This window comes from Pleurodeles waltl, chromosome 7 (assembly GCF_031143425.1).
Source record: "Pleurodeles waltl isolate 20211129_DDA chromosome 7, aPleWal1.hap1.20221129, whole genome shotgun sequence".
Taxonomy (NCBI): Eukaryota; Metazoa; Chordata; class Amphibia; order Caudata; family Salamandridae; genus Pleurodeles; species Pleurodeles waltl.
The window spans coordinates 1,553,577,663-1,553,604,286 of NC_090446.1; the positions used below are offsets into that span (position 1 = coordinate 1,553,577,663).

Genomic DNA, 26,624 nt, shown 5'->3' on the forward strand with positions numbered 1-26,624 from the left:
TGTCTCTGTAGTCTCATGTGAGAGCACGTGACTGTCTCTGCTGTCTCATGTGTGAGCACATGTCTATCTCTGTTGCCTCATGTGTGTCCATGTGGCTGTCCCCGTTGTCTCATGTGAGAGCACGTGTCTGTCTCTGCTGTCTCATGTGAGAGCATGTGGCTGTCCCGGTTGTTTCATGTGTGAGCATGTGACTGTCTCTGTTGTTTCATGTATGAGCATGTAGCTGTTTCTGTAGTCTCATATGAGAGCACGTGACTGTCTCTGCTGTCTCATGTGTGAGCACATGTCTATCTCTGTTGCCTCATGTGTGTCCATGTGGCTGTCCCCGATGTGTCATGTGAGAGCACGTGTCTGTCTCCGCTTTCTCATTTGAGAGCATGTGGCTGTCCCCGTTGTCTCATGTGTGAGCGTATGGCTGTCTCTCTTGTCTCATGTGTGAGCGTATGGCTGTCTCTTTTCTCTCATGTGTGAGCGTGTGGCTGTCTCCACCGTCTCATGTGTGAGCTTGTGACTCTCTCCATTGTCTCATGTGTGACCATGACTGTATCAGCTGTCTCATGTGTGACCATGTGGCCGTGTCCTCTGTCTCATGTGTGACCATGTGGTTGTCTACTCTGTCTCATGTGTGACCATGTGGTTGTCTCTCCTGTCTCATGTGTGACCTTGGGGCTGTCCATTGTCTTGTGCATGTGTCTGTCTCTGCTGTCTCAAGTGTGACCATGTGGTTGTCTCCCCTGTCTCATGGGTGACCATGTGGCTGTCCCGGTTGTTTCATGTGTGAGCATGTGACTGTCTCTGTTGTTTCATGTGTGAGCATGTAGCTGTCTCTGTAGTCTCATGTGAGAGCACGTGACTGTCTCTGCTGTCTCATGTGTGAGCACATGTCTATCTCTGTTGCCTCATGTGTGTCCATGTGGCTGTCCCCGATGTGTCATGTGAGAGCACGTGTCTGTCTCCGCTTTCTCATGTGAGAGCATGTGGCTGTCCCAGTTGTCTCATGTGTGAGCATGTGACTGTCTCTTTTGTTTCATGTGTGAGCATGTGGCTGTCTCTGTTGTCTCATGTGTGGGCACGTGACTGTCTATGTTGTCTCATGTGTGAGCACTTGTCTATCTCTGATGGCTCATGTGTGCCCACGTGGCTGTCCCTGTTGTGTCATGTGAGAGCACATTTCTGTCTCCGCTGTCTCATGTGAGAAAATGTGGCTGTCCCAGTTGTCTCATGTGTGAGCATGTGACTGTCTCTGTTGTTTCATGTGTGAGTGTGTAGCTGTTTCTGTTGTCTCATGTGAGAGCACGTGACTGTCTCTGCTGTCTCATGTGTGAGTACGTGTCTATCTCTGTTGCCTCATGTGTGTCCATGTGGCTGTCCCCGTTGTGTCATGTGAGAGCACGTGTCTGTCTCCACTGTCTCATGTGAGAGCCTGTGGCTGTTCCAGTTGTCTCATGTGTGAGCATGTGACTGTCTATGTTGTATCATTTATGAGCACATGTCTATCTTTGTTGCCTCATGTGTCCATGTGGCTGTCCCCGTTGTGTCATATGAGAGCACGTGTCTGTCTCCGCTGTCTCATGTGTGAGCATGTGGCTGTCCCAGTTGTCTCATGTGTGAGCATGAGACTGTCTCTTTTGTTTCATGTGTGAGCATGTGGCTGTCTATGTTGTCTCATATGTGGGCACGTGCCTGTCTATGTTATCTCATGTGTGAACACGTGTCTATCTCTGTTTCCTCATGTGTGTCCATGTGGCTGTCCCCGTTGTGTCATGTGAGAGCACTTGTCTGTCTCCGCTGTCTTATGTGAGAGCATGTGGCTGTCCCAGTAGTCTCATGTGTGAGCATGTGACTGTCTCTGTTGTTTCATGTGTGAGAGTGTAGCTGTCTCTGTTGTCTCACGTGAGAGCACGTGACTGTCTCTGCTGTCTCATGTGTGAACACGTGTCTATCTCTGTTTCCTCATGTGTGTCCATGTGGCTGTCCCCGTTGTGTCATGTGAGACCACATGTCTGTCTCCGCTGTCTCATGTGAGAGCATGTGGCTGTCCCAGTTATCTCATGTGTGAGCATGTGACTGTCTCTGTTGTTTCATGTATGAGTGTGTAGCTGTCTCTGTTGTCTCATGTGTGGGCACGTGTCTGTTTCTGTTGTCTCATGTAAGAGCACGTGTCTGCCTCTGTTGTCTCATTTGTGAGCACGTCTTTGCCTCTGCTGTCTCATATGTGAGCATGTGGCTGTCCCTATTGTCTCATGTTAGAGTAGGTGCCCGTCCCCATTGTCTCATGTGAGAGCACGTGTCTGTCTCTGTTGTCTCATGTGTGAGCATGAGGCTGTCCCCGTTGTCTCATGTGTGAGCGTGTGTCTGTCTCCGTTGTCTCATGTGGGAGCGTGTGAGTGTCTCTCGTTGTCTCATGTGTAAGCGTGTGGTTGTCTCTGCTGTCTCACGTGTGAGCGGGTGGCAGTCCCCGTTGTCTCATGTGTGAGCGTGTGGATGTCTCTGTTCTCTCATGCATAACCATGTGGCTGTCTCTCTTGACTCATGTCTGAGCATGTGACTATCTCTGTTGTCTCATGTGTGACCGTGTGGCTCTCTCTTGTCTCATGTGTGAGCATGTGGCTGTCTCTGTTGCCTCATGTGTGAGCGTGTCGCTGTCTCCGTTGTCTCATGTGTGAGTTTGTGGCTGTTTTCACTGTCTCATGTGTGAGCACATGGCTCTCTCCGTTGTCTCATGTATGACCATGTGGCTGTCTCTGCTGTCTCATGTGTGACCATGTGGCTGTCTCTGCTGTCTTATGTGTGCCATGTGGCTGTCTCCGCTGTCTCATGTGAGCCCATGTGGCTGTCCATTGTCTTGTGCATGTGCATGTGGCTGTCTCCCCTGTCTCAAGTGTGACCATGTGACTGTCTCGGTTGTCTCAAGTGTATGCATGTGGCAGTCTCCGCTGTCTCATTTGTGAGCATGTGGCTGTCTCTGTTGTCTCATGTTTGAGCAAGTGGCTGTCCGTTGTCTCATGTGTGATCATGTGGCTGCCCGTTGTCTCATGTTTGAGCATGTGACTGTCTGCTGTCTCATGTGTGACCATGTGACAGTCTCTGTTGTCTCATGTGCGTGGGTGTGGCTGTCTCGGCTGTCTCATGTGTGTGCATGTGGTTGTCTCCGTTGTCTCATGTGTGAGTGTGCAGCTGTCTCTGTGGTCTCATTTGTGAGCGTGTGGCTGTGTCTGCTTTCTCAAGTATGTGCATGTGGCTGTCTCCACTGTCTCATGTTTGAGCATGTGGCTGTCTCCGTTGTCTCATGTTTGAGAATGTGGCTGTCCCCGTTGTCTCAAGTATGAGCATGTGGCTGTCTTTGTTGTCTCATGTCTGTGCACGTGGCTGACTCCGCTGTCTCATGTGTAAGCCTGTGGCTGTCTCTGTTGTCTCATGTGTGAGCGTGTGTCTCTTGTCTCATGTGTGTGCATGTGTCTGTCCCCGTTAACTCATGAGAGCACATGGCTGTCTCTGTTGTCTCATGTGAGAGCACATGGCTGTCTCTGTTGTCTCACGTGAGAGCACGTGACTGTCTCTGCTGTCTCATGTGTGAACACGTGTCTACCTCTGTTTCCTCATGTGTGAGTATGTGGCTTTCTCTGCAGTCACAGGTGTGACTGTGTGGCTGTCTCTGTTGTCACATGTGTGAGAGTGGCTGTCTCTGTTGTCTCATGTGTGAGCGTGTGGCTGTCTCTGTTGTCTCATGTGTGAGCGTGTGGCTGTCTCCGTTGTCTCATGTGTGAGCATGTGCCTGTCTCTGCTGTCTCATGTGGCTGTCCGTCGTCTCATGTGTGTGCATGTGTCTGTCTCTGTTGTCTCATATGTGAGCACATGACTGTCTCTGTTGTCTCATGTGTGAGCACGTGACTGTCTCTATTGTCTCACGTTTGAGCATGTCTCTGTCTCTCTTGTCTCATGTGTGTGGATGTGGTTGTCCCCGTTGTCTCATGTGAAAGCACATGTCTGTCACTGTTGTGTCATGTGTGAGCACGTCTGGCTCTGTTGTTTCATGTGTGTGCACGTGGCTGTCCCCATTGTCTAATGTGAGAGCACGTCTCTGTTGTCTCCTGTGAGAGCATGTGTCAGTCTCTATTGTCTCATGTATGAGCACGTGTCTGCCTCTGTTGTCTCATGTGTGAGTATGTGGCTGTCTCTGCGGTCTCATGTGTGAGCATGTGGCTGTCTCTATTGTCTCTTGAGTGAGCACGTGGTTGTCTCTCTCGTCTCATGTGTGAGCATGCGGATGTCTCTGTTGTCCTATGTGTGAGCATGTGACTGTCTCTCTTGTCTCATATGTGAGCGTGTGTCTGTCTCCGTTGTCTCATGTGTGAATGTGTGTCTGTCTCCGTTGTCTCATGTGTGAGTGTGTGGTTGTCTCCGCTGTCCCCGTTGTCTCATGTGTGAGCATATGGCTGTCTCTCTTGTCTCATGTGTGAGCGTATGGCTGTCTCTTTTCTCTCATGTGTGACCATGACTGTATCAGCTGTCTCATGTGTGACCATGTGGCCGTGTCCTCTGTCTCATGTGTGACCATGTGATTGTCTACTCTGTCTCATGTGTGACCATGTGGTTGTCTCTCCTGTCTCATGTGTGACCTTGGGGCTGTCCATTGTCTTGTGCATGTGTCTGTCTCTGCTGTCTCAAGTGTGACCATGTGGTTGTCTCCCCTGTCTCATGTGTGACCATGTGGCTGTCCCGGTTGTTTCATGTGTGAGCATGTGACTGTCTCTGTTGTCTCATGTCTGTGCACGTGGCTGTCTCCGCTGTCTCATGTGTAAGCCTGTGGCTGTCTCTGTTGTCTCATGTGTGAGCGTGTGTCTCTGTTGTCTCATGTGTGAGCGTGTGTCTCTTGTCTCATGTGTATGCATGTGTCTCTCCCTGTTAACTCATGAGAGCACATGGCTGTCTCTGTTGTCTCATGTGTGAGTACGTGTCTACCTCTATTGTCTCATGTAAGAGTATGTGGCTTTCTCTGCAGTCTCAGGTGTGACTGTGTGGCTGTCTCTGTTGTCACATGTGTGAGAGTGTGGCTGTCTCTGTTGTCTCATGTGTGAGCGTGTGGCTGTCTCTGTTGTCTCATGTGTGAGCGTGTGGCTGTCTCCGTTGTCTCATGTGTGAGCACATGACTGTCTCTGTTGTCTCATGTATGAGCACATGACTGTCTCTGTTGTCTCATGTGTGAGCACGTGACTGTCTCTATTGTCTCACGTTTGAGCATGTCTCTGTCTCTCTTGTCTCATGTGTGTGGATGTGGTTGTCCCCGTTGTCTCATGTGAAAGCACATGTCTGTCACTGTTGTGTCATGTGTGAGCACGTCTGGCTCTGTTGTTTCATGTGTGTGCACGTGGCTGTCCCCATTGTCTAATGTGAGAGCACGTCTCTGTTGTCTCCTATGAGAGCATGTGTCAGTCTCTATTGTCTCATGTATGAGCACGTGTCTGCCTCTGTTGTCTCATGTGTGAGTATGTGGCTGTCTCTGCGGTCTCATGTGTGAGCATGTGGCTGTCTCTATTGTCTCTTGAGTGAGAACGTGGTTGTCTCTCTCGTCTCATGTGTGAGCATGCGGATGTCTCTGTTGTCCTATGTGTGAGCATGTGACTGTCTCTCTTGTCTCATGTGTGAGCGTGTGGCTATCTTTGTTGTCTCATGTGTGAATGTGTGTCTGTCTCCGTTGTCTCATGTGTGAGTGTGTGGTTGTCTCCGCTGTGCCCGTTGTCTCATGTGTGAGCGTATGGCTGTCTCTCTTGTCTCATGTGTGAGCGTATGGCTGTCTCTTTTCTCTCATGTGTGAGCGTGTGGCTGTCTCCACCGTCTCATGTGTGAGCTTGTGACTCTCTCCATTGTCTCATGTGTGACCATGACTGTATCAGCTGTCTCATGTGTGACCATGTGGCCGTGTCCTCTGTCTCATGTGTGACCATGTGGTTGTCTACTCTGTCTCATGTGTGACCATGTGGTTGTCTCTCCTGTCTCATGTGTGACCTTGGGGCTGTCCATTGTCTTGTGCATGTGTCTGTCTCTGCTGTCTCAAGTGTGACCATGTGGTTGTCTCCCCTGTCTCATGTGTGACCATGTGGCTGTCCCGGTTGTTTCATGTGTGAGCATGTGACTGTCTCTGTAGTCTCATGTGAGAGCACGTGACTGTCTCTGCTGTCTCATGTGTGAGCACATGTCTATCTCTGTTGCCTCATGTGTGTCCATGTGGCTGTCCCCGATGTGTCATGTGAGAGCACGTGTCTGTCTCCGCTTTCTCATGTGAGAGCATGTGGCTGTCCCAGTAAACTCATGTGTGAGCATGTGACTGTCTCTTTTGTTTCATGTGTGAGCATGTGGCTGTCTCTGTTGTCTCATGTGTGGGCACGAGACTGTCTATGTTGTCTCATGTGTGAGCACTTGTCTATCTCTGATGGCTCATGTGTGCCCACGTGGCTGTCCCTGTTGTGTCATGTGAGAGCACATTTCTGTCTCCGCTGTCTCATGTGAGAAAATGTGGCTGTCCCAGTTGTCTCATGTGTGAGCATGTGACTGTCTCTGTTGTTTCATGTGTGAGTGTGTAGCTGTTTCTGTTGTCTCATGTGAGAGCACGTGACTGTCTCTGCTGTCTCATGTGTGAGCACATGTCTATCTCTGTTGCCTCATGTGTGTCCATGTGGCTGTCCCCGATGTGTCATGTGAGAGCACGTGTCTGTCTCCACTGTCTCATGTGAGAGCCTGTTGCTTTTCCAGTTGTCTCATGTGTAAGCATGTGACTGTCTATGTTGTATCATTTATGAGCACAGGTCTATCTTTGTTGCCTCATGTGTCCATGTGGCTGTCCCCGTTGTGTCATGTGAGAGCACGTGTCTGTCTCCGCTGTCTCATGTGTGAGCATGTGGCTGTCCCAGTTGTCTCATGTGTGAGCATGAGACTGTCTCTTTTGTTTCATGTGTGAGCATGTGGCTGTCTATGTTGTCTCATATGTGGGCACGTGACTGTCTATGTTGTCTCATGTGTGAGCACATGTCTATCTCTGTCCCCTCATGTGTGTCCATGTGGCTGTCCCCGTTGTGTCATGTGAGAGCACTTGTCTGTCTCCGCTGTCTTATGTGAGAGCATGTGGCTGTCCCAGTAGTCTCATGTGTGAGCATGTGACTGTCTCTGTTGTTTCATGTGTGAGAGTGTAGCTGTCTCTGTTGTCTCACGTGAGAGCACGTGACTGTCTCTGCTGTCTCATGTGTGAACACGTGTCTATCTCTGTTTCCTCATGTGTGTCCATGTGGCTGTCCCCGTTGTGTCATGTGAGACCACATGTCTGTCTCCGCTGTCTCATGTGAGAGCATGTGGCTGTCCCAGTTATCTCATGTGTGAGCATGTGACTGTCTCTGTTGTTTCATGTATGAGTGTGTAGCTGTCTCTGTTGTCTCATGTGTGGGCACGTGTCTGTTTCTGTTGTCTCATGTAAGAGCACGTGTCTGCCTCTGTTGTCTCATTTGTGAGCACGTCTTTGCCTCTGCTGTCTCATATGTGAGCATGTGGCTGTCCCTATTGTCTCATGTTAGAGTAGGTGCCCGTCCCCATTGTCTCATGTGAGAGCACGTGTCTGTCTCTGTTGTCTCATGTGTGAGCATGAGGCTGTCCCCGTTGTCTCATGTGTGAGCGTGTGTCTGTCTCCGTTGTCTCATGTGGGAGCGTGTCACTGTCTCCGTTGTCTCATGTGTGAGTGTGTGGCTGTTTTCACTGTCTCATGTGTGAGCACATGGCTCTCTCCGTTGTCTCATGTATGACCATGTGGCTGTCTCCGCTGTCTCATGTGTGACCATGTGGCTGTCTCTGCTGTCTTATGTGTGCCATGTGGCTGTCTCCGCTGTCTCATGTGAGCCCATGTGGCTGTCCATTGTCTTGTGCATGTGCATGTGGCTGTCTCCCCTGTCTCAAGTGTGACCATGTGACTGTCTCGGTTGTCTCAAGTGTATGCATGTGGCAGTCTCCGCTGTCTCATTTGTGAGCATGTGGCTGTCTCTGTTGTCTCATGTTTGAGCAAGTGGCTGTCCGTTGTCTCATGTGTGATCATGTGGCTGCCCGTTGTCTCATGTTTGAGCATGTGACTGTCTCTGTTGTCTCATGTGCGTGCGTGTGGCTGTCTCGGCTGTCTCATGTGTGTGTATGTGGTTGTCTCCGTTGTCTCATGTGTGAGTGTGCAGCTGTCTCTGTGGTCTCATTTGTGAGCGTGTGGCTGTGTCTGCTTTCTCAGGTATGTGCATGTGGCTGTCTCCACTGTCTCATGTTTGAGCATGTGGCTGTCCCCGTTGTCTCAAGTATGAGCATGTGGCTGTCTTTGTTGTCTCATGTCTGTGCACGTGGCTGACTCCGCTGTCTCATGTGTAAGCCTGTGGCTGTCTCTGTTGTCTCATGTGTGAGCGTGTGTCTCTTGTCTCATGTGTGTGCATGTGTCTGTCCCCGTTAACTCATGAGAGCACATGGCTGTCTCTGTTGTCTCATGTGTGAGCACGTGTCTACCTCTATTGTCTCATGTGTGAGTATGTGGCTTTCTCTGCAGTCTCAGGTGTGACTGTGTGGCTGTCTCTGTTGTCACATGTGTGAGAGTGTGGCTGTCTCTGTTGTCTCATGTGTGAGTGTGTGGCTGTCTCTGTTGTCTCATGTGTGAGCGTGTGGCTGTCTCCGTTGTCTCATGTGTGAGCATGTGGCTGTCCCTGTTGTCTCATGTGTGTGAATGTGGCTGTCCGTTATCTCATGTGTGTGCATGTGTCTGTCCCCGTTAACTCATGAGAGCACATGGCTGTCTCTGTTGTCTCATGTGTGAGCACGTGTCTACCTCTATTGTCTCATGTGTGAGTATGTGGCTTTCTCTGCAGTCTCAGGTGTGACTGTGTGGCTGTCTCTGTTGTCACATGTGTGAGAGTGTGGCTGTCTCTGTTGTCTCATGTGTGAGTGTGTGGCTGTCTCTGTTGTCTCATGTGTGAGCGTGTGGCTGTCTCCGTTGTCTCATGTGTGAGCATGTGGCTGTCCCTGTTGTCTCATGTGTGTGAATGTGGCTGTTCGTTATCTCATGTGTGAGCATGTGCCTGTCTCTGCTGTCTCATGTGGCTGTCCGTCGTCTCATGTCAGTGCATGTGTCTGTCTCTGTTGTCTCATATGTGAGCACATGACTGTCTCTGTTGTCTCATGTGTGAGCACATGACTGTCTCTGTTGTCTCATGTATGAGCACATGACTGTCTCTGTTGTCTCATGTGCGAGCATGTGACTGTCTCTATTGTCTCACGTTTGAGCATGTCTCTGTCTCTCTTGTCTCATGTGTGTGGATGTGGTTGTCCCCGTTGTCTCATGTGAAAGCACATGTCTGTCACTTGTCTCATGTGTGAGCACGTGTCTGCCTCTGTTGTCTCATGTGTGAGTATGTGGCTGTCTCTGCGGTCTCATGTGTGAGCATGTGGCTGTCTCTATTGTCTCTTGAGTGAGCACGTGGTTGTCTCTCTCGTCTCATGTGTGAGCATGCGGATGTCTCTGTTGTCCTATGTGTGAGCATGTGACTGTCTCTCTTGTCTCATGTGTGAGCGTGTGGCTGTCTTTGTTGTCTCATGTGTGAAAGTGTGTCTGTCTCCGTTGTCTCATGTGTGAGTGTGTGGTTGTCTCCGCTGTCCCCGTTGTCTCATGTGTGAGCATATGGCTGTCTCTCTTGTCTCATGTGTGAGCGTATGGCTGTCTCTTTTCTCTCATGTGTGAGCGTGTGGCTGTCTCCACCGTCTCATGTGTGAGCTTGTGACTCTCTCCGTTGTCTCATGTGTGACCATGACTGTATCAGCTGTCTCATGTGTGACCATGTGGCCGTCTCCTCTGTCTTATGTGTGACCATGTGGCTGTCTACTCTGTCTCATGTGTGACCATGTGGTTGTCTCCTCTGTCTCATGTGTGACCTTGGGGCTGTCCATTGTCTTGTGCATGTGTCTGTCTCTGCTGTCTCAAGTGTGACCATGTGGTTGTCTCCCCTGTCTCATGTGTGACCATGTGGCTGTCTCTCTCGTCTCTGTGTGAGCATGTGGCTGTCTCTCTTGTCCTATGTGTGACCATGTGACTGTCTCTGTAGTCTTATCTGTATGCTTGTGGCTGTCTCCGCTGTCTCATGTGTGAGCATGTGCTGTCTCTGTTGTTTCATGATTGACCATGTGGCTGTCCATTGTCTTGTGCATGTGGCTGTCTCTGCTGTTCCATGTGTGACCATGTGGTTGTCTCCCCTGTCTCATGTGTGACCATGCGACTTTCTCTCTTGTCTCATGTATGCTTGTGGCTGTCTCAGCTGCCTCATGTGTGACAATGTAGGTGTACATTGTCTTGTGCATGTGGCTATCTCTGCTGTCTCATGTGTGACCATGTTCCTGTCTCCTCTGTCTCATGTGTGACCATGTGGCTGTCCATTGTCTTGTGCATGTGGTTATCTCCCCTGTCTCATGTGTGAGCGTGCAGCTGTCTCTGTTGTCTCATTTGTGAGCATGTGGCTGTCTCTGCTTTCTCAAGTGTGTGCATGTGGCTATCTCCGCTGTCTCATGTGTGAGCATGTGGCTGTGTCCGTTGTCTCATGTCTGTGCACATGGCTGTCTCCGTAGTCTCATGTGTAAGCCTGTGGCTGTCTCTGTTGTCTCATGTGTGAGCATGTGGCTGTCCCCGTTGTCTCATGTGTGAGCATGTGGCTGTCTCTGCTGTCTCATGTGTGAGCGTGTGGCTGTCTCTGTTGTCTCATGTGTGTGCATGTGGATGTCTCCGCTGTCTCATGTGTGAGCGAGTGGCTGACTCTGTTGTCCCATGTGTATGCATTTGGCTGTCCGTTGCCTCATGTGTGAGCACATGTCTTTCACTTTTGTCTCATGTGTGAGAGTGTGACTCTCTCTGTTGTTTCATGTGTGAGCACGTGTCTGTCTCTGTTGTCTCATGTGTGAGCTCATGTCTGTATCTGTCATTCTCATGTGTGAGCATGTGTCTGTCTCAGTTGTTTCATGTGTGTGCATGTGGCTGTCCCAGTTGAGTCATGTGAGAACAAGTGGCTGTCTCTGTTGTCTCATGTGTGAGCACGTGTCTACCTCTGTTGTCTCGTGTGAGCGTGTGGCTTTCTCTGCTGTCTCATGTGTGACTGTGTAGCTGTCTCTGTAGTCTCATGTGTGAGTGTGTGCCTGTCTCTGTTGTCTCATGTGTGAGCACTTGACTGTCTCTGTTGTCTCATGTGTGAGCATGTGGCTGTCCCTGGTGTCTCATGTGTGAGCATGTGGCTGTCTTTTGTCTCATGTGTGTGCATGTGTCTGTCTCTGTTGTTTCATATCTGAGCACCTGACTGTCTCTGTTGTCTCATGTGTGAGCACGTGTGAGTCTCTGTTGTCTCATGTGTGAGCACGTGACTGTCTCTGTTGTCTCATCTGTGAGCACGTGACTGTCTCTATTGTCTCATTTGTGAGCACGTGTCTGTCTCTCTTGTCTCATGTGTGTGCATGTGGCTGTCCCCATTGTCTCATGTGTGTGAATGTGGCTGCCTGTTGTCTCATGTGTGTGCATGTGTCTGTCTCTGTTGTTTCATATGTGAGCACCTGACTGTTTCTGTTGTCTCATGTGTGAGCACATGTGAGTCTCTGTTGTCTCATGTGTGAGCACGTGACTGTCTCTGTTGTCTCATCTGTGAGCATGTGACTGTCTCTCTAGTCTCATGTGTGACCATGTGACTGTCTCTGTTGTCTCATGGGTGTGCATGTGGCTGTCTCAGCTGTCTCATGTGTGTGCATGTGGCTGTCCCTGTTGTCTCATATGAGAGCACATGTCTGTCTCTGTTATCTCATGTGTGAGCACGTGTCTGCCTCTCTTGTCTCATGTGTGAGTATGTGGCTGTCTCTGCTGTCTCATGTGCAAGCGTGTGGCTGTCTCACTTGTCTCCTGTGAGAGCATGTGGCTGTCTCTCTTGTCCCATGTGTGAGCATGTGGCTGTCTCTGTTGTCCCATGTGTGAGCATGTGACTGTCTCTCTTGTCTCATGTGTTAGCATGTGGTTGTCTCCACTGTCTCATGTGTTAGCATGTGGCTCTCCCCGTTGTCTCATGTCTGAGCGTGTGGCTGTCTCTCTTGTCTCATGTGTGAGCGTGTGGCTGTTTCTCATGTGTGAACGTGTGGCTGTCTTTGTTGTCTCATGTGTGAGTGTGGCTGTCTCCACTGTCTCATGTGTGAGCATGTGACTCTCTCCGTTCTCTCATGTGTGACCATGTGGCTGTATCAGCTGTCTCATGTGTGACCATGTGGTTGTCTCCCCTGTCTCATGTGTGACCTTGGGGCTGTCCATTGTCTTGTGCATGTGGCTGTCTCTGCTTTCCCATGTGTGACCATGTGGTTGTCTCCCCTGTCTCATGTGTGACCATGTGGTTGTCTCCCCTGTCTCGTGTGTGACTATGTGACTGTCTCTGTAGTCTCATCTGTATGCTTGTGGCTGTCTCCGCTGTCTCATGTGTGAGCATGTGGCTGTCTCAGTTGTCTCATGTTTCACCATGTGGCTGTCTCTGGTGTCTCATGCGTGAGCGTGTGGCTGTCGCCGTTGTCTCATGTGCGAGCTTGTGGATGCCTCCACTGTCTCATGTGTGAGCTATTGACTCTCTCCGTTGTCTTATGTGTGACCATGTGACTGTCTCTGTTGTCTCATGTGTATGTTTGTGGCTGTCTCCGCTGTCTCATGTGCGAGCATGTGGCCGTCTCAGCTGTCTCATGTGTGACCATGTGGCTGTCCATTGTCTTGTGCATGTGGCTGTATCAGCTGTCTCATGTGTGACCATGTGGCCGTCTCCTCTGTCTCATGTATGACCATGGGGCTGTCCATTGTCTTGTGCATGTGGCTATCTCTGCTGTCTCATGTGTGACCATGTGGTGTCTCCCCTGTCTCATGTTTGACCGTGTGACTGTCTCTGTAGTCTCATGTGTGAGCATGTGCTGTCTCTGCTGTTCCATGTGTGACCATGTGGTTGTCTCCCCTGTCTCATGTGTGACCATGCGACTTTCTCTCTTGTTTCGTGTATGCTTGTGGCTGTCTCAGCTGCCTCATGTGTGACCATGTGGCTGTCCATTGTCTTGTGCATGTGGCTGTCTCTGCTGTCTCATGTGTAACCATGTGGTTATCTCCCCTGTCTCATGTGTGACCGTGTGACTGTCTCCGTTGTTTCATGTGTATGCCTGTGGCTGTCTCCGCTGTCTCATGTGTGAGCATGTGGCTGCCCGTTGTCTCATGTTTGAGCATGTGGCTGTCTGCTGCCTCATGTGACTGTCTCTGTTGTCTCATGTGTGTGCGTGTGTCTGTCTGAGCTGTCTCATGCATGACCATGTGGCTGTCTCCCCTGTCTCATGCGTGACCATGTGACTGTCTCTGTAGTCTCATGTGCGTGCATGTAGCTGTAGCTGTCTTTCTTGTCGCATGCGTGAGCTCGTGGCTGTTCCTGGTGTCTCATGTCTGTGAATGTGGCTGTCTCTGTTGTTTCATATGTGAGCACCTGACTGTCTCTGTTGTCTCATGTGTGAGCACGTGTGAGTCTCTGTTGTTTCATGTGTGTACATGTGACTGTCTCTATTGTCTCATCTGTGAGCATGTGACTGTCTCTATTGTCTCATGTTTGAGCACAGGTCTGTCTCTCTTGTCTCATATGTGTGCATGTGGCTGTCCCCGTTGTCTCATGAGTGAGCACGTCTGGCTCTGTTGTCTCTTGTTTATGCATGTCGCTGTCCCCGTTGTCTAAGTACGTGTCTGTCTCTGTTGTCTCATGTGGGAGCACATGTCTGTCTCTATTGTCTCATGTGTGAATATGTGCCTGTCTCTGCTGTCTCATGTGTGAGCGTGTGGCTGTCTCTCTTGCCTCATGTGTGAGCACATGGCTGTCTCTTTTGTCTCATGTGGGAGCATGTGGCTGTCTCTGTTGTCCCATGTGTGAGCATGTGATTGTCTCCGTTGTCTCATGTGTGAGCGTATGTCTGTCTCCGTTGTCTCAATTGTGAGCATGTGGCTGTCCCCGTTGTCTCATGTGTTAGCATGTGGCTCTCCCTGTTGTCTCATGTCTGAGTGTGTGGCTGTCTCTGTTGTCTCAATTCTGAGCGTGTGGCTGTCTCTCTTGTTTCATGTGTGAGCGTGTGGCTGTCTTTGTTGTCTCATGTGTGAGCGTGTGGCTGTCTCCGTTGTCTCATGTGCGAGCATGTGACTCTTTCCGTTGTCTCATTTGTGACCATGTGGCTGTATCAGCTGTCTCATGTGTGACCATGTGGCTGTCTCCTCTGTCTCATGTGTGACCATGTGGCTGTCTCCTCTGTCTCATGTGTGACCATGTGGCTGTCCATTGTCTTGTGTATGTGGCTGTCTCTGCTGTCTCATGTATGACCATGTGGTTGTCTCCCCTGTCTCATCTGTGACCGTGTGACTGTCTCTGTTGTCTCATGTGTATGTTTGTGACTCTCTCCGTTGTGTCATGTGTGACCATGTGGCTGTCTCTGCTGTCTCATGTGTGACCATGTGGTTGTCTCCCCTGTCTCATGTGTGATCACATGGTTGTCCATTGTCTTGTGCATGTGGCTGTCTCTGCTGTCTCATGTGTGACCATGTGGTTGTCTCCCCTGTCTCATGTGTGACCATGTGACTGTCTCTGTTATCTCATGTGTATCCATGTGGCTGTCTCCACTGTCTCGTGTGAGCATGTTGCTGTCTCTGATGTCTCATGTTTGAGCATGTAGCTGTCCGTTGTCTCATGTGTGACCATGTGCTTACCCGTTGTCTCATGTGTGAACGTGTGGCTGTCTTTGTTGTCTCATTTGTGAGCGTGTGGCTGTTTCTGCTGTCTCATGTGTGAGCGTGTGGCTGTCTCTGCTGTCTCATGTGTGAGTGTGTGGCTGGCTCTGTTGTCTCATGTGTGTGCGTGTCTCTGCTGTCTCATGTGTGAGCGTGTGGCTGTCTCTGTTGTCTCATGTGTGACCGTGTGGTTGTCTCTCTTGTCTCATATGGGAGCTTGTGAGTGTCTCTTTTGTCTCATGTGTGAGCATGTGACACGTGGTTGTCCCCTTTGTCTTCTGTGTGTGCACGTGGTTGTTCTCTGTGTCTCGTGTGTGCACCTGGTTGTCTCCTTTGTCTTGTGTGTGTGCATGTGGCTCCCCCCTTTGTCTTGTGTGTGTGTGCATGTGGTTCTCCCCTTTGTCTTGTGTGTGTGCACATGGTTGTCCCCTGTGTCTCGTGTGTGCACATGCAGAGCTGGCCTTTGCTAGGATAGCAGCCTGGGTGGAGAGACAAATTGTGCCCTTGCGGGTTCTAGTGAAATAAATGTGGTACACGAAACAGTGGCAGTGGGGACTCCTCTGCTATGACGTGCGTGGGCCCCGCCACAGCAACGGCTTCGTAGCCTTTAGCAAGGAAAGGATAATAAACTCAGTGTATTATCCACTCTTGTTAAAGGGACGGGCATGTGGGATGATGAGCACTGGGGGAGTGCACTGTGCATTCCCCTCACTGCACATGTTATGTTTGTCTGGCTGTCTCAGTGTGCTCACTGTGCTGCCGGGCTGGAGAGAGCAGGCACAGGCTCCCAGTCTGCGTGGGAGTGTCCTGGGTGGGCGCTCCCAGCCAATCCTAACGCTGCTTTGAGCAGCGTCATGATGGCCGCAGGACTGCTGGGAGCCTCTGCCTGCCTGGCCTAGTGCGGAGACAACGGAGGATCGAAGGCGCGGCACAGAGGCACGTTCTTTCGTTTTTTATGTTAATAATGTCCCCCTCCTCCCCTGCCCCCCACACCCGCCACCCCACCTCCTGTATCCCCCGTGAGCCATGACTGAACAGTGATGGATGGATGCTTGAATTAATCTAAGCCACTGGTCATTACTGGGGCAGCATCAAATCAAATCAAATCAAATCATTAACATTTATAAAGCGCGCTACTCACCCGTGCGGGTCTCAAGGCGCTAGGGGAAAGGGGGGTTTACTGCTGCTCGAATAGCCAGGTTTTTAGGAGTCTCTGGAAAGCGGGGTGGTCCTGGGTGGTCCTGAGGCTGGTGGGGAGGGAGTTCCAGGTCTTGGCCGCCAGGAAGGAAAAAGATCTCCCACCCGCCGTGGAGCGGCGGATGCGAGGGACGGCAGCGAGTGCGAGACCAGAGGAATGGAAGAGGCGGGTGGGGACGTAGAAGCTGAGGCGTCGGTTGAGGTATTCCGGTCCCTTGTTGTGGAGGGCTTTGTGTGCGTGGGTGAGAAGTCGAAAGGTGATCCTTTTGCTGACTGGGAGTCAATGCAGGTGTCTCAGGTGTGCGGAGATGTGGCTGTTGCGGGGTACGTCGAGGATAAGGCGTGCCGATGCGTTTTGAATGCGTTGCAGGCGATTTTGGAGTTTGGCTGTGGTCCCGGCGTAGAGGGTGTTGCCGTAGTCCAGGCGGCTCGTGACGAGGGCGTGGGTCACGGTTTTTCTAGTGTCGGCGGGGATCCAGCGGAAGATCTTGCGGAGCATGCAGAGGGTGAGGAAGCAGGCGGAGGACACGGCGTTGACTTGCTTGGTCATGGTGAGAAGAGGGTCCAAGATGAAGCCGAGGTTGCGGGCGTGGTCTGTGGGGGTCGGTGCGGTGCCGAGGGCCGTGGGCCACCAGGATTCGTCCCAGGCGGACGGGATGTTGCCAAGGATGAGGACTTCCGTTTTTTCCAGAGTTCAGCTTTAGGCGGCTGAGCCTCATCCAATCTGCGACGTCCTTCATACCCTCTTGTAGGTTGGTCTTGGCGCTGGCGGGGTCCTTGGTGAGGGAGAGTATAAGTTGGGTGTCGTCGGCGTAGGAGGTGATGATGATGTCGTGCTTGCGAACGATGTTGGCGAGGGGGCTCATGTAGACATTGAAGAGTGTCGGGCTGATCGATGAGCCTTGAGGTACGCCGCAGATGATCTCGGTGGGTTCTGAGCGAAACGGAGGGAGGTAAACTCTTTGGGAACGGTTTGAGAGGAAGGAGGCGATCCAGTCCAGGGCCTGGCCTTGGATCCCGGTGGAGCGGAGGCGGGTGATTAGGGTGCGGTGACAGACGGTGTCGAAGGCAGCTGAGAGGTCGAGGAGAATGAGGGCGACTGTTTCACCGTTGTCCATCAGGGTTCTGATGTCGTCAGTGACTGAGATGAGGGCGGTTTCCGTGCTGTGGTTGGTTCGGAATCCGGTTTGTGAAGGGTCGAGCAGGTTGTTGTTTTCCAGGAAGGTGGTCAGCTGTTTGTTGACGGTCTTCTCTATTACCTTGGCTGGGAAAGGCAGAAGAGAGATGGGGCGGAAGTTTTTCAGGTCGCTCGGGTCAGCCGTAGGTTTCTTTAGTAGGGCGTTGACTTCGGCGTGTTTCCAGCATTCGGGGAAGGTAGCTGAAGAAAAAGAAGAGTTGATGACGGTCTGGAGGTGCGGGGCGATGATGTCGTCGGCTTTGTTAAAGATGAAGTGAGGGCAGGGGTCCGAAGGGGCGCCGGAGTGGATAGAGTTCATGATGGATTTGGTTTCTTCAGTGTTGATGTGGGTCCAGTTGTTGAGGGTAATGGCCGGGGGTGCGGGTTCGGTGGTGTTATGTTGGGTCTGGTGTCCGAAGCATCCCAGTCCAGCGTGCTTTTGTCCACCGGGCCACCCAGCATCCCAGTCCAGCGTGCTTTTGTCCACCGGGCCACCCAGTTTGGACTCAGCTGTACACAAATCAATCTTGGCCGTGTTCCAGTGGTAACAGTTCAGCCCAAACTTACAGGCCAGGTCTTCCCTGCACTGGAACACAAGCAACTCAAAATGATTCAGCCGAGACTCCCCTTGTGCTCACCAGTGAGTTCCTGGCTGAGCTGTGACTGGTCTCTGAAGGGCCTCTGAAGACAAACATGGCTGAGCTGTGACTGGCATCTGAAGATAAACATGGCTGAGCTGGTACTGGTCTCTGAAGATAAACATGGCTGAGCTGTGACCGGCCTCTGAAGACAAACATGGCTGAGCTGTGACTGACCTCTGAAGATAAACATGGCTGGGCTGTGACTGGCCTCTGAAGACAAACATGGCTGAGCTGTGACTGGTCTCTGAAGATAAACATGGCTGAGCTGTGACTGGTCTCTGAAGATAAACATGGCTGGGCTGTGACTGGCCTCTGAAGACAAACATGGCTGAGCTGTGACTGGTCTCTGAAGATAAACATGGCTGAGCTGTGACTGGTCTCTGAAGATAAACATGGCTGAGCTGTGACTGACCTCTGAAGATAAACATGGCTGGGCTGTGACTGGCCTCTGAAGACAAACATGGCTGAGCTGTGACTGGTCTCTGAAGATAAACATGGCTGAGCTGTGACTGACCTCTGAAGACAAACATGGTCGGTTATCTGTCCCAAGTGTGAGCAGGTCAGTGTCTCCTGTCTCAGGTGAACAGGTGGGTGTCTTTTCTCTGTCTGGGGTGTCTCAGGTGAGCAGATGGGAGTCTCAGGTGTGGGCAGGTGTGTGTCTCCTCCCTATCTCAAGTGTAAGCAGGTGGGTGTCTCTTCTCTGTCTCAGGTGTCTCAGCTGTGAGCAGGTGGGTGTCTTCTCTCTATCTCAGGTGTCTCAGATGTGGGTAGGTGGGTGTCTCCTCTCTGTCTCAGGTGTGGACAGGTGGGTGTCTCCTTCTTGTCTCAGGTGTGAGCAGGTGGGTGTCTCCTCTAAGGCTCAGGTGTCTCAGGTGTGGGCAGGTGGGTGTCTCCTCCCTGTGCCAGGTGTGAGCAGGTGGCTGTCTCCTCTCTGTCTCAGGTGGACAGGTGGCTGTCTCTCTCTGTCTCAGGTGGACAGGTGGCTGTCTCTCTCTGTCTCAGGTGTGAGCAGGTGGCTGTCTCTCTCTGACTCAGGTGTGGCCAGGTGGGTGTCTCCTGTCTGCGTTAGGTGTCTCAGGTGTGACCAGGTGGGTGCCTTCTCTCTGTCTCAAGTGTATCAGGTGTGACCAGGTGGTGTCTCCTCTCTGTCTCAGGTGGACAGGTGGCTGTCTCTCTGTCTCATGTGTGAGCAGGTGGCTGTCTCTTCTCTGTCTCAGGTGTGACCAGGTGGGTGTCTTCTCTCTGTCTCAGGTGTCTCAGGTGTGAGCAGGTGGCTGTCTCCTCTCTGTCTCAGGTGGACAGGTGGCTGTCTCTCTCTGTCTCAGGTGTGAACCTGTGGCTGTCTCTCTCTCTGTCTCAGGTGTGAGCAGGTGGCTGTCTCCTCTCTGTCTCAGGTGGACAGGTGGCTGTCTCTTCCCTGACTCAGGTGTGGGCAGGTGGGTGTCTCCTGTCTGCGTTAGGTGCCTCAGGTGTGAACAGGTGGCTGTCTCTTCTCTGTCTCAGGTGTGAGCAGGTGGCTGTCTCTCTCTGACTCAGGTGTAGCCAGGTGGGTGTCTCCTGTCTGTGTTAGGTGTCTCAGGTGTGACCAGGTGGGTGTCTTCTCTCTGTCTCAGGTGTCTCAGGTGTGAGCAGGTGGTGTCTCCTCTATGTCTCAGGTGGACAGGTGGCTGTCTCTCTCTGTCTCAGGTGTGAGCAGGTGGCTGTCTCTTCTCTGTCTCAGGTGTGACCAGGTGCGTGTCTTCTCTCTGTCTCAGGTGTCTCAGGTGTGAGCAGGTGGCTGTCTCCTCTCTGTCTCAGGTGGACAGGTGGCTGTCTCTTCCCTGACTCAGGTGTGGGCAGGTGGGTGTCTCCTGTCTGCGTTAGGTGCCTCAGGTGTGAACAGGTGGCTGTCTCTTCTCTGTCTCAGGTGTGAGCAGGCGGCTGTCTCTCTCTGACTCAGGTGTAGCCAGGTGGGTGTCTCCTGTCTGTGTTAAGTGTCTCAGGTGTGACCAGGTGGGTGTCTTCTCTCTGTCTCAGGTGTCTCAGGTGTGAGCAGGTGGTGTCTCCTCTATGTCTCAGGTGGACAGGTGGCTGTCTCTCTCTGTCTCAGGTGTGAGCAGGTGGCTGTCTCTTCTCTGTCTCAGGTGTGACCAGGTGGGTGTCTTCTCTCTGTCTCAGGTGTCTCAGGTGTGAGCAGGTGGTGTCTCCTCTATGTCTCAGGTGGACAGGTGGCTGTCTCTCTCTGTCTCAGGTGTGAGCAGGTGGCTGTCTCTTCTCTGTCTCAGGTGTGACCAGGTGCGTGTCTTCTCTCTGTCTCAGGTGTCTCAGGTGTGAGCAGGTGGCTGTCTCTTCTCTGACTCAGGTGTGAGCAGGTGGGTCCTGTGTACCATGTGTCTCTCTTTCTGGTCGGGGGTGTAAGGCAGGCCCCTGGGGTGCCGTAGGAGGGGGGGCGGCATAACACTCCAGTACCCCCCTCCACCCTCCCCCATACACACCCACGCCCACACCCCTCGCGCCCACCCCCTCAGGGGCCTCCGTTCAGCCCAAATCCAGTGAACACCTGGGAGGGTCAGGACCCCCTTGTCTTCCCCCAAGGGGGGAGGGGTGTTGGGGGGGGAGGGGGTATTTAACGCCTCTGTTGGCGCCCTCTCACTTTTAGTTTATTGTGATGTATGAAGCGCTATGTGTGATCTCGACTGAGCCCGTCTCAAAGCGCTGCATCGCCTGAGCGGTGTCTGCACAGCGCCCAGACAGCCGAGCACTAGGCGCCATGTGCTCTGGTGCCATCACCAGTGAGCTCCCCCATTCATTCCAGACCCTCCACCCCCACCCCCACCCCCGCCTACAACTCTCTTCCCAGAAGAACCAACTCTGCACTCTCAGTTCGTCAGAGGTTTTAATTACTCCCTTAATAAGCACCAATCATCTCGCCATCGGACATATAAATCGCCGTTTCACGAAGCCCTTTATCTTAGTGCTGAGACCTCTTCTAGGCGCTCGTAGTGTTCATATAAAGGAGCCTGGGGGACGCCTAACCCACGGATGTGCTCAAGATCACACGAGGCATCTCCGACCTCTTCCCCCCCCCATCCCCCCTAATCCGACCTCTGCCCCCCAGGCCACCTAACCCTCCACCATCTCCGACCTCTGCCCCCCAGGCCACCTAACCCTCAACCATCTCCGACCTCTGCCCCCCAGGCCACCTAACCCTCCACCATCTCCGTCCTCTGCCCCCTAACCCTCCACTATCTCCGACCTCTGCCCCCCAGGCCACCTAACCCTCCACCATCTCCGACCTCTGCCCCCAGCCCTCCACCATCTCCCACCTCTGCCCCACAGGCCACCTAACCCTCCACCATCTCCGTCCTCTGTCCCCTAACCTTCCACCATCTCCCACCTCTGCCCCCCAGGCCACCTAACCCTCAACCATCTCCGACCTCTGCCCCCCAGGCCACCTAACCCTCAACCATCTCCGACCTCTGCCCCCAGCCCTCCACCATCTCCGACCTCTGCCCCCCAGGCCACCTAACCCTCCACCATCTCCGACCTCTGCCCCCCAGGCCACCTAACCCTCAACCATCTCCGACCTCTGCCCCCCAGGCCACCTAACCCTCCACCAGCTCCGACCTCTGCCCCCCAGGCCACCTAACCCTCCACCAGCTCCGACCTCTGCCCCCCAGGCCACCTAACCCTCCACCATCTCCGTCCTCTGTCCCCTAACCTTCCATCATCTCCGACCTCTGCCCCCCAGGCCACCTAACCCTCAACCATCTCCGACCTCTGCCCCCAGCCCTCCACCATCTCCGACCTCTGCCCCCCAGGCCACCTAACCCTCCACCATCTCCCACCTCTGCCCCCCGAGCGCCTCCGTCCTCTCTCACCTCTGTCCCAGCCCCTCCGTCCTCTCTCACCTCTCTCACCTCTGCCCCAGCCCCTCCGTCCTCTCTCACCTCTGCCCCAGCCCCTCCGTCCTCTCTCACCTCTGTCCCCAGCCCCTCCGTCCTCTCTCACCTCTGCCCCAGCCCCTCCGTCCTCTCTCACCTCTGCCCCAGCCCCTCCGTCCTCTCTCACCTCTGTCCCCAGCCCCTCCGTCCTCTCTCACCTCTCTCACCTCTGTCCCCAGCCCCTCCGTCCTCTCTCACCTCTGTCCCCAGCCCCTCCGTCCTCTCTCACCTCTGCCCCCAGCCCCTCCGTCCTCTCTCACCTCTGTCCCCAGCCCCTCCGTCCTCTCTCACCTCTGTCCCCAGCCCCTCCGTCCTCTCTCACCTCTGTCCCCAGCCCCTCCGTCCTCTCTCACCTCTGCCCCAGCCCCTCCGTCCTCTCTCACCTCACTCCCCAGCCCCTCCGTCCTCCCTCACCTCTGTCCCAGCCCCTCCGTCCTCTCTCACCTCTGCCCCAGCCCCTCCGTCCTCTCTCACCTCTCTCACCTCTGTCCCCAGCCCCTCCGTCCTCTCTCACCTCTGTCCCCAGCCCCTCCGTCCTCTCTCACCTCTGCCCCAGCCCCTCCGTCCTCTCTCACCTCTGCCCCAGCCCCTCCGTCCTCTCTCACCTCTGTCCCCAGCCCCTCCGTCCTCTCTCACCTCTGTCCCCAGCCCCTCCGTCCTCTCTCACCTCTGTCCCCAGCCCCTCCGTCCTCTCTCACCTCTCTCACCTCTGTCCCAGCCCCTCCGTCCTCTCTCACCTCTGCCCCAGCCCCTCCGTCCTCTCTCACCTCTGTCCCCAGCCCCTCCGTCCTCTCTCACCTCACTCCCCAGCCCCTCCGTCCTCCCTCACCTCTGTCCCAGCCCCTCCGTCCTCTCTCACCTCTGCCCCCAGCCCCTCCGTCCTCTCTCACCTCTGTCCCCAGCCCCTCCGTCCTCTCTCACCTCTGTCCCCAGCCCCTCCGTCCTCTCTCACCTCTGCCCCAGCCCCTCCGTCCTCTCTCACCTCTGCCCCAGCCCCTCCGTCCTCTCTCACCTCTGTCCCCAGCCCCTCCGTCCTCTCTCACCTCTGTCCCCAGCCCCTCCGTCCTCTCTCACCTCTCTCACCTCTGCCCCAGCCCCTCCGTCCTCTCTCACCTCTGTCCCCAGCCCCTCCGTCCTCTCTCACCTCTGTCCCCAGCCCCTCCGTCCTCTCTCACCTCTGTCCCCAGCCCCTCCGTCCTCTCTCACCTCACTCCCCAGCCCCTCCGTCCTCTCTCACCTCTCTCACCTCTGCCCCAGCCCCTCCGTCCTCTCTCACCTCTGCCCCAGCCCCTCCGTCCTCTCTCACCTCTCTCACCTCTGTCCCCAGCCCCTCCGTCCTCTCTCACCTCTGCCCCAGCCCCTCCGTCCTCTCTCACCTCTCTCACCTCTGTCCCTCCGTCCTCTCTCACCTCTCTCACCTCTGTCCCCAGCCCCTCCGTCCTCTCTCACCTCTGTCCCCAGCCCCTCCGTCCTCTCTCACCTCTGTCCCCAGCCCCTCCGTCCTCTCTCACCTCTGTCCCCAGCCCCTCCGTCCTCTCTCACCTCTGCCCCCAGCCCCTCCGTCCTCTCTCACCTCTGTCCCCAGCCCCTCCGTCCTCTCTCACCTCTGTCCCCAGCCCCTCCGTCCTCTCTCACCTCTGTCCCCAGCCCCTCCGTCCTCTCTCACCTCTGCCCCCAGCCCCTCCGTCCTCTCTCACCTCTGCCCCAGCCCCTCCGTCCTCTCTCACCTCTGTCCCCAGCCCCTCCGTCCTCTCTCACCTCACTCCCCAGCCCCTCCGTCCTCCCTCACCTCTGTCCCAGCCCCTCCGTCCTCTCTCACCTCTGCCCCCAGCCCCTCCGTCCTCTCTCACCTCTCTCACCTCTGTCCCCAGCCCCTCCGTCCTCTCTCACCTCTGTCCCCAGCCCCTCCGTCCTCTCTCACCTCTGTCCCCAGCCCCTCCGTCCTCTCTCACCTCTGTCCCCAGCCCCTCCGTCCTCTCTCACCTCTGTCCCCAGCCCCCCCGTCCTCTCTCACCTCTGTCCCCAGCCCCTCCGTCCTCTCTCACCTCTCTCACCTCTGCCCCAGCCCCTCCGTCCTCTCTCACCTCTGCCCCAGCCCCTCCGTCCTCTCTCACCTCTCTCACCTCTGTCCCCAGCCCCTCCGTCCTCTCTCACCTCTCTCACCTCTGTCCCCAGCCCCTCCGTCCTCTCTCACCTCTCTCACCTCTGTCCCCAGCCCCTCCGTCCTCTCTCACCTCTGTCCCCAGCCCCTCCGTCCTCTCTCACCTCTGTCCCCAGCCCCTCCGTCCTCTCTCACCTCTGCCCCCAGCCCCTCCGTCCTCTCTCACCTCTGTCCCCAGCCCCTCCGTCCTCTCTCACCTCTGTCCCCAGCCCCTCCGTCCTCTCTCACCTCTGTCCCAGCCCCTCCGTCCTCTCTCACCTCTGCCCCCAGCCCCTCCGTCCTCTCTCACCTCTCTCACCTCTGTCCCCAGCCCCTCCGTCCTCTCTCACCTCTGTCCCCAGCCCCTCCGTCCTCTCTCACCTCTGTCCCCAGCCCCTCCGTCCTCTCTCACCTCTGTCCCCAGCCCCTCCGTCCTCTCTCACCTCTGTCCCCAGCCCCCCCGTCCTCTCTCACCTCTGTCCCCAGCCCCTCCGTCCTCTCTCACCTCTCTCACCTCTGCCCCAGCCCCTCCGTCCTCTCTCACCTCTGTCCCCAGCCCCTCCGTCCTCTCTCACCTCTGTCCCCAGCCCCTCCGTCCTCTCTCACCTCTGTCCCCAGCCCCTCCGTCCTCTCTCACCTCTGTCCCCAGCCCCTCCGTCCTCTCTCACCTCTCTCACCTCTGTCCCTCCGTCCTCTCTCACCTCTCTCACCTCTGTCCCCAGCCCCTCCGTCCTCTCTCACCTCTCTCACCTCTGTCCCCAGCCCCTCCGTCCTCTCTCACCTCTCTCACCTCTGTCCCCAGCCCCTCCGTCCTCTCTCACCTCTGCCCCAGCCCCTCCGTCCTCTCTCACCTCTGTCCCCAGCCCCTCCGTCCTCTCTCACCTCACTCCCCAGCCCCTCCGTCCTCTCTCACCTCTGCCCCAGCCCCTCCGTCCTCTCTCACCTCTGCCCCAGCCCCTCCGTCCTCCCTCACCTCTGTCCCAGCCCCTCCGTCCTCTCTCACCTCTGTCCCCAGCCCCTCCGTCCTCTCTCACCTCACTCCCCAGCCCCTCCGTCCTCCCTCACCTCTGTCCCAGCCCCTCCGTCCTCTCTCACCTCTGCCCCCAGCCCCCCCGTCCTCTCTCACCTCTGCCCCAGCCCCTCCGTCCTCTCTCACCTCTGTCCCCAGCCCCTCCGTCCTCTCTCACCTCTGTCCCCAGCCCCCCCGTCCTCTCTCACCTCTCTCACCTCTGTCCCCAGCCCCTCCGTCCTCTCTCACCTCTGTCCCCAGCCCCTCCGTCCTCTCTCACCTCTGCCCCAGCCCCTCCGTCCTCTCTCACCTCTGCCCCAGCCCCTCCGTCCTCTCTCACCTCTGCCCCAGCCCCTCCGTCCTCTCTCACCTCTGTCCCCAGCCCCTCCGTCCTCTCTCACCTCTCTCACCTCTGTCCCCAGCCCCTCCGTCCTCTCTCACCTCTGTCCCCAGCCCCTCCGTCCTCTCTCACCTCTGCCCCCAGCCCCTCCGTCCTCTCTCACCTCTGTCCCCAGCCCCTCCGTCCTCTCTCACCTCTGTCCCCAGCCCCTCCGTCCTCTCTCACCTCTGTCCCCAGCCCCTCCGTCCTCTCTCACCTCTGTCCCCAGCCCCTCCGTCCTCTCTCACCTCTGTCCCCAGCCCCTCCGTCCTCTCTCACCTCTGCCCCAGCCCCTCCGTCCTCTCTCACCTCTGTCCCCAGCCCCTCCATCCTCTCTCACCTCTGTCCCCAGCCCCTCCGTCCTCTCTCACCTCTGTCCCCAGCCCCTCCGTCCTCTCTCACCTCTGCCCCAGCCCCTCCGTCCTCTCTCACCTCTCTCACCTCTGTCCCCAGCCCCTCCGTCCTCTCTCACCTCTGCCCCAGCCCCTCCGTCCTCTCTCACCTCTGCCCCCAGCCCCTCCGTCCTCTCTCACCTCACTCCCCAGCCCCTCCGTCCTCTCTCACCTCTCTCACCTCTGTCCCCAGCCCCTCCGTCCTCTCTCACCTCACTCACCTCTGTCCCCAGCCCCTCCGTCCTCTCTCACCTCACTCCCCATGGTGGCCGCCGCTCCCTCTCACACTCCAGCGCTTCTGAGGGCTTCAGGGGGCTGAGCCACAGAAGCTCCTTTAGGTACCCAGCAGGAAGCGGGGGCGGCAGTCACGGGACTGGGCGGGGTGATGGAGTGTGAGTGAAGGGGGAGAATGAGTGCTGGAGGACGAGTACAGTGATAGAAAGTGAGGTGAGGTGAGTGGTTGAATGCAAGTGGTTGTATGTGAGTGATGTGATGTGTGGTGTGAGGTGACTGTAAGTGAGAGGTGTGATATGTGCTGAGTGGTTGTATGTGAGTGGTGTGATGTGAGGTGAGTGGTGAAATGTGTGATGTGAGGTTAGGTGAGTGGTTGTATGCAAGTGGCATGATGTGTGATGTCAGTGGTGTGACAGGAGTGGTTGTATGTGAATGGTGAGATGTGTGATGTGAGATGAGCGGTTGTATGCGAGTGTTGTAATGTGAGGTGGTGTGAGGTGAGTGATGTGATGTGAGTGGTGTGATGTGAGGTGAGTAGGTGTGTGAATGGTGTAATGTAAGGTGATGTGAGGTGAGCGGTTGCATGTGAATGGTGAGATGTGTGATGTGAGATGAGTGGTTGTATGTTAATGGTGAGATGTGTGATGTGAGATGAGTGGTTGTATGCGAGTGTTGTAATGTGAGGTGGTGTGAGGTGAGTGATGTGATGTGAGTGGTGTCATGTGAGAT

General features: G+C 54.8%; 1 protein-coding gene across 1 annotated transcript in view; it reads right to left on the reverse strand.

The window, feature by feature from the left end:
• CXCR3 (C-X-C motif chemokine receptor 3) overlaps nucleotides 1-25,957 on the reverse strand; it is a 52,792-nt gene extending 26,835 nt beyond the window's left edge. The window contains exon 1 of the mRNA XM_069201473.1: nucleotides 25,914-25,957. Coding sequence (XP_069057574.1) covers nucleotides 25,914-25,925 — 12 coding nt within the window. The 5' untranslated portion in view covers nucleotides 25,926-25,957. The remainder of the gene's footprint in view (nucleotides 1-25,913) is intronic.
• Between the last annotated feature and the right edge of the window lie 667 nt (nucleotides 25,958-26,624).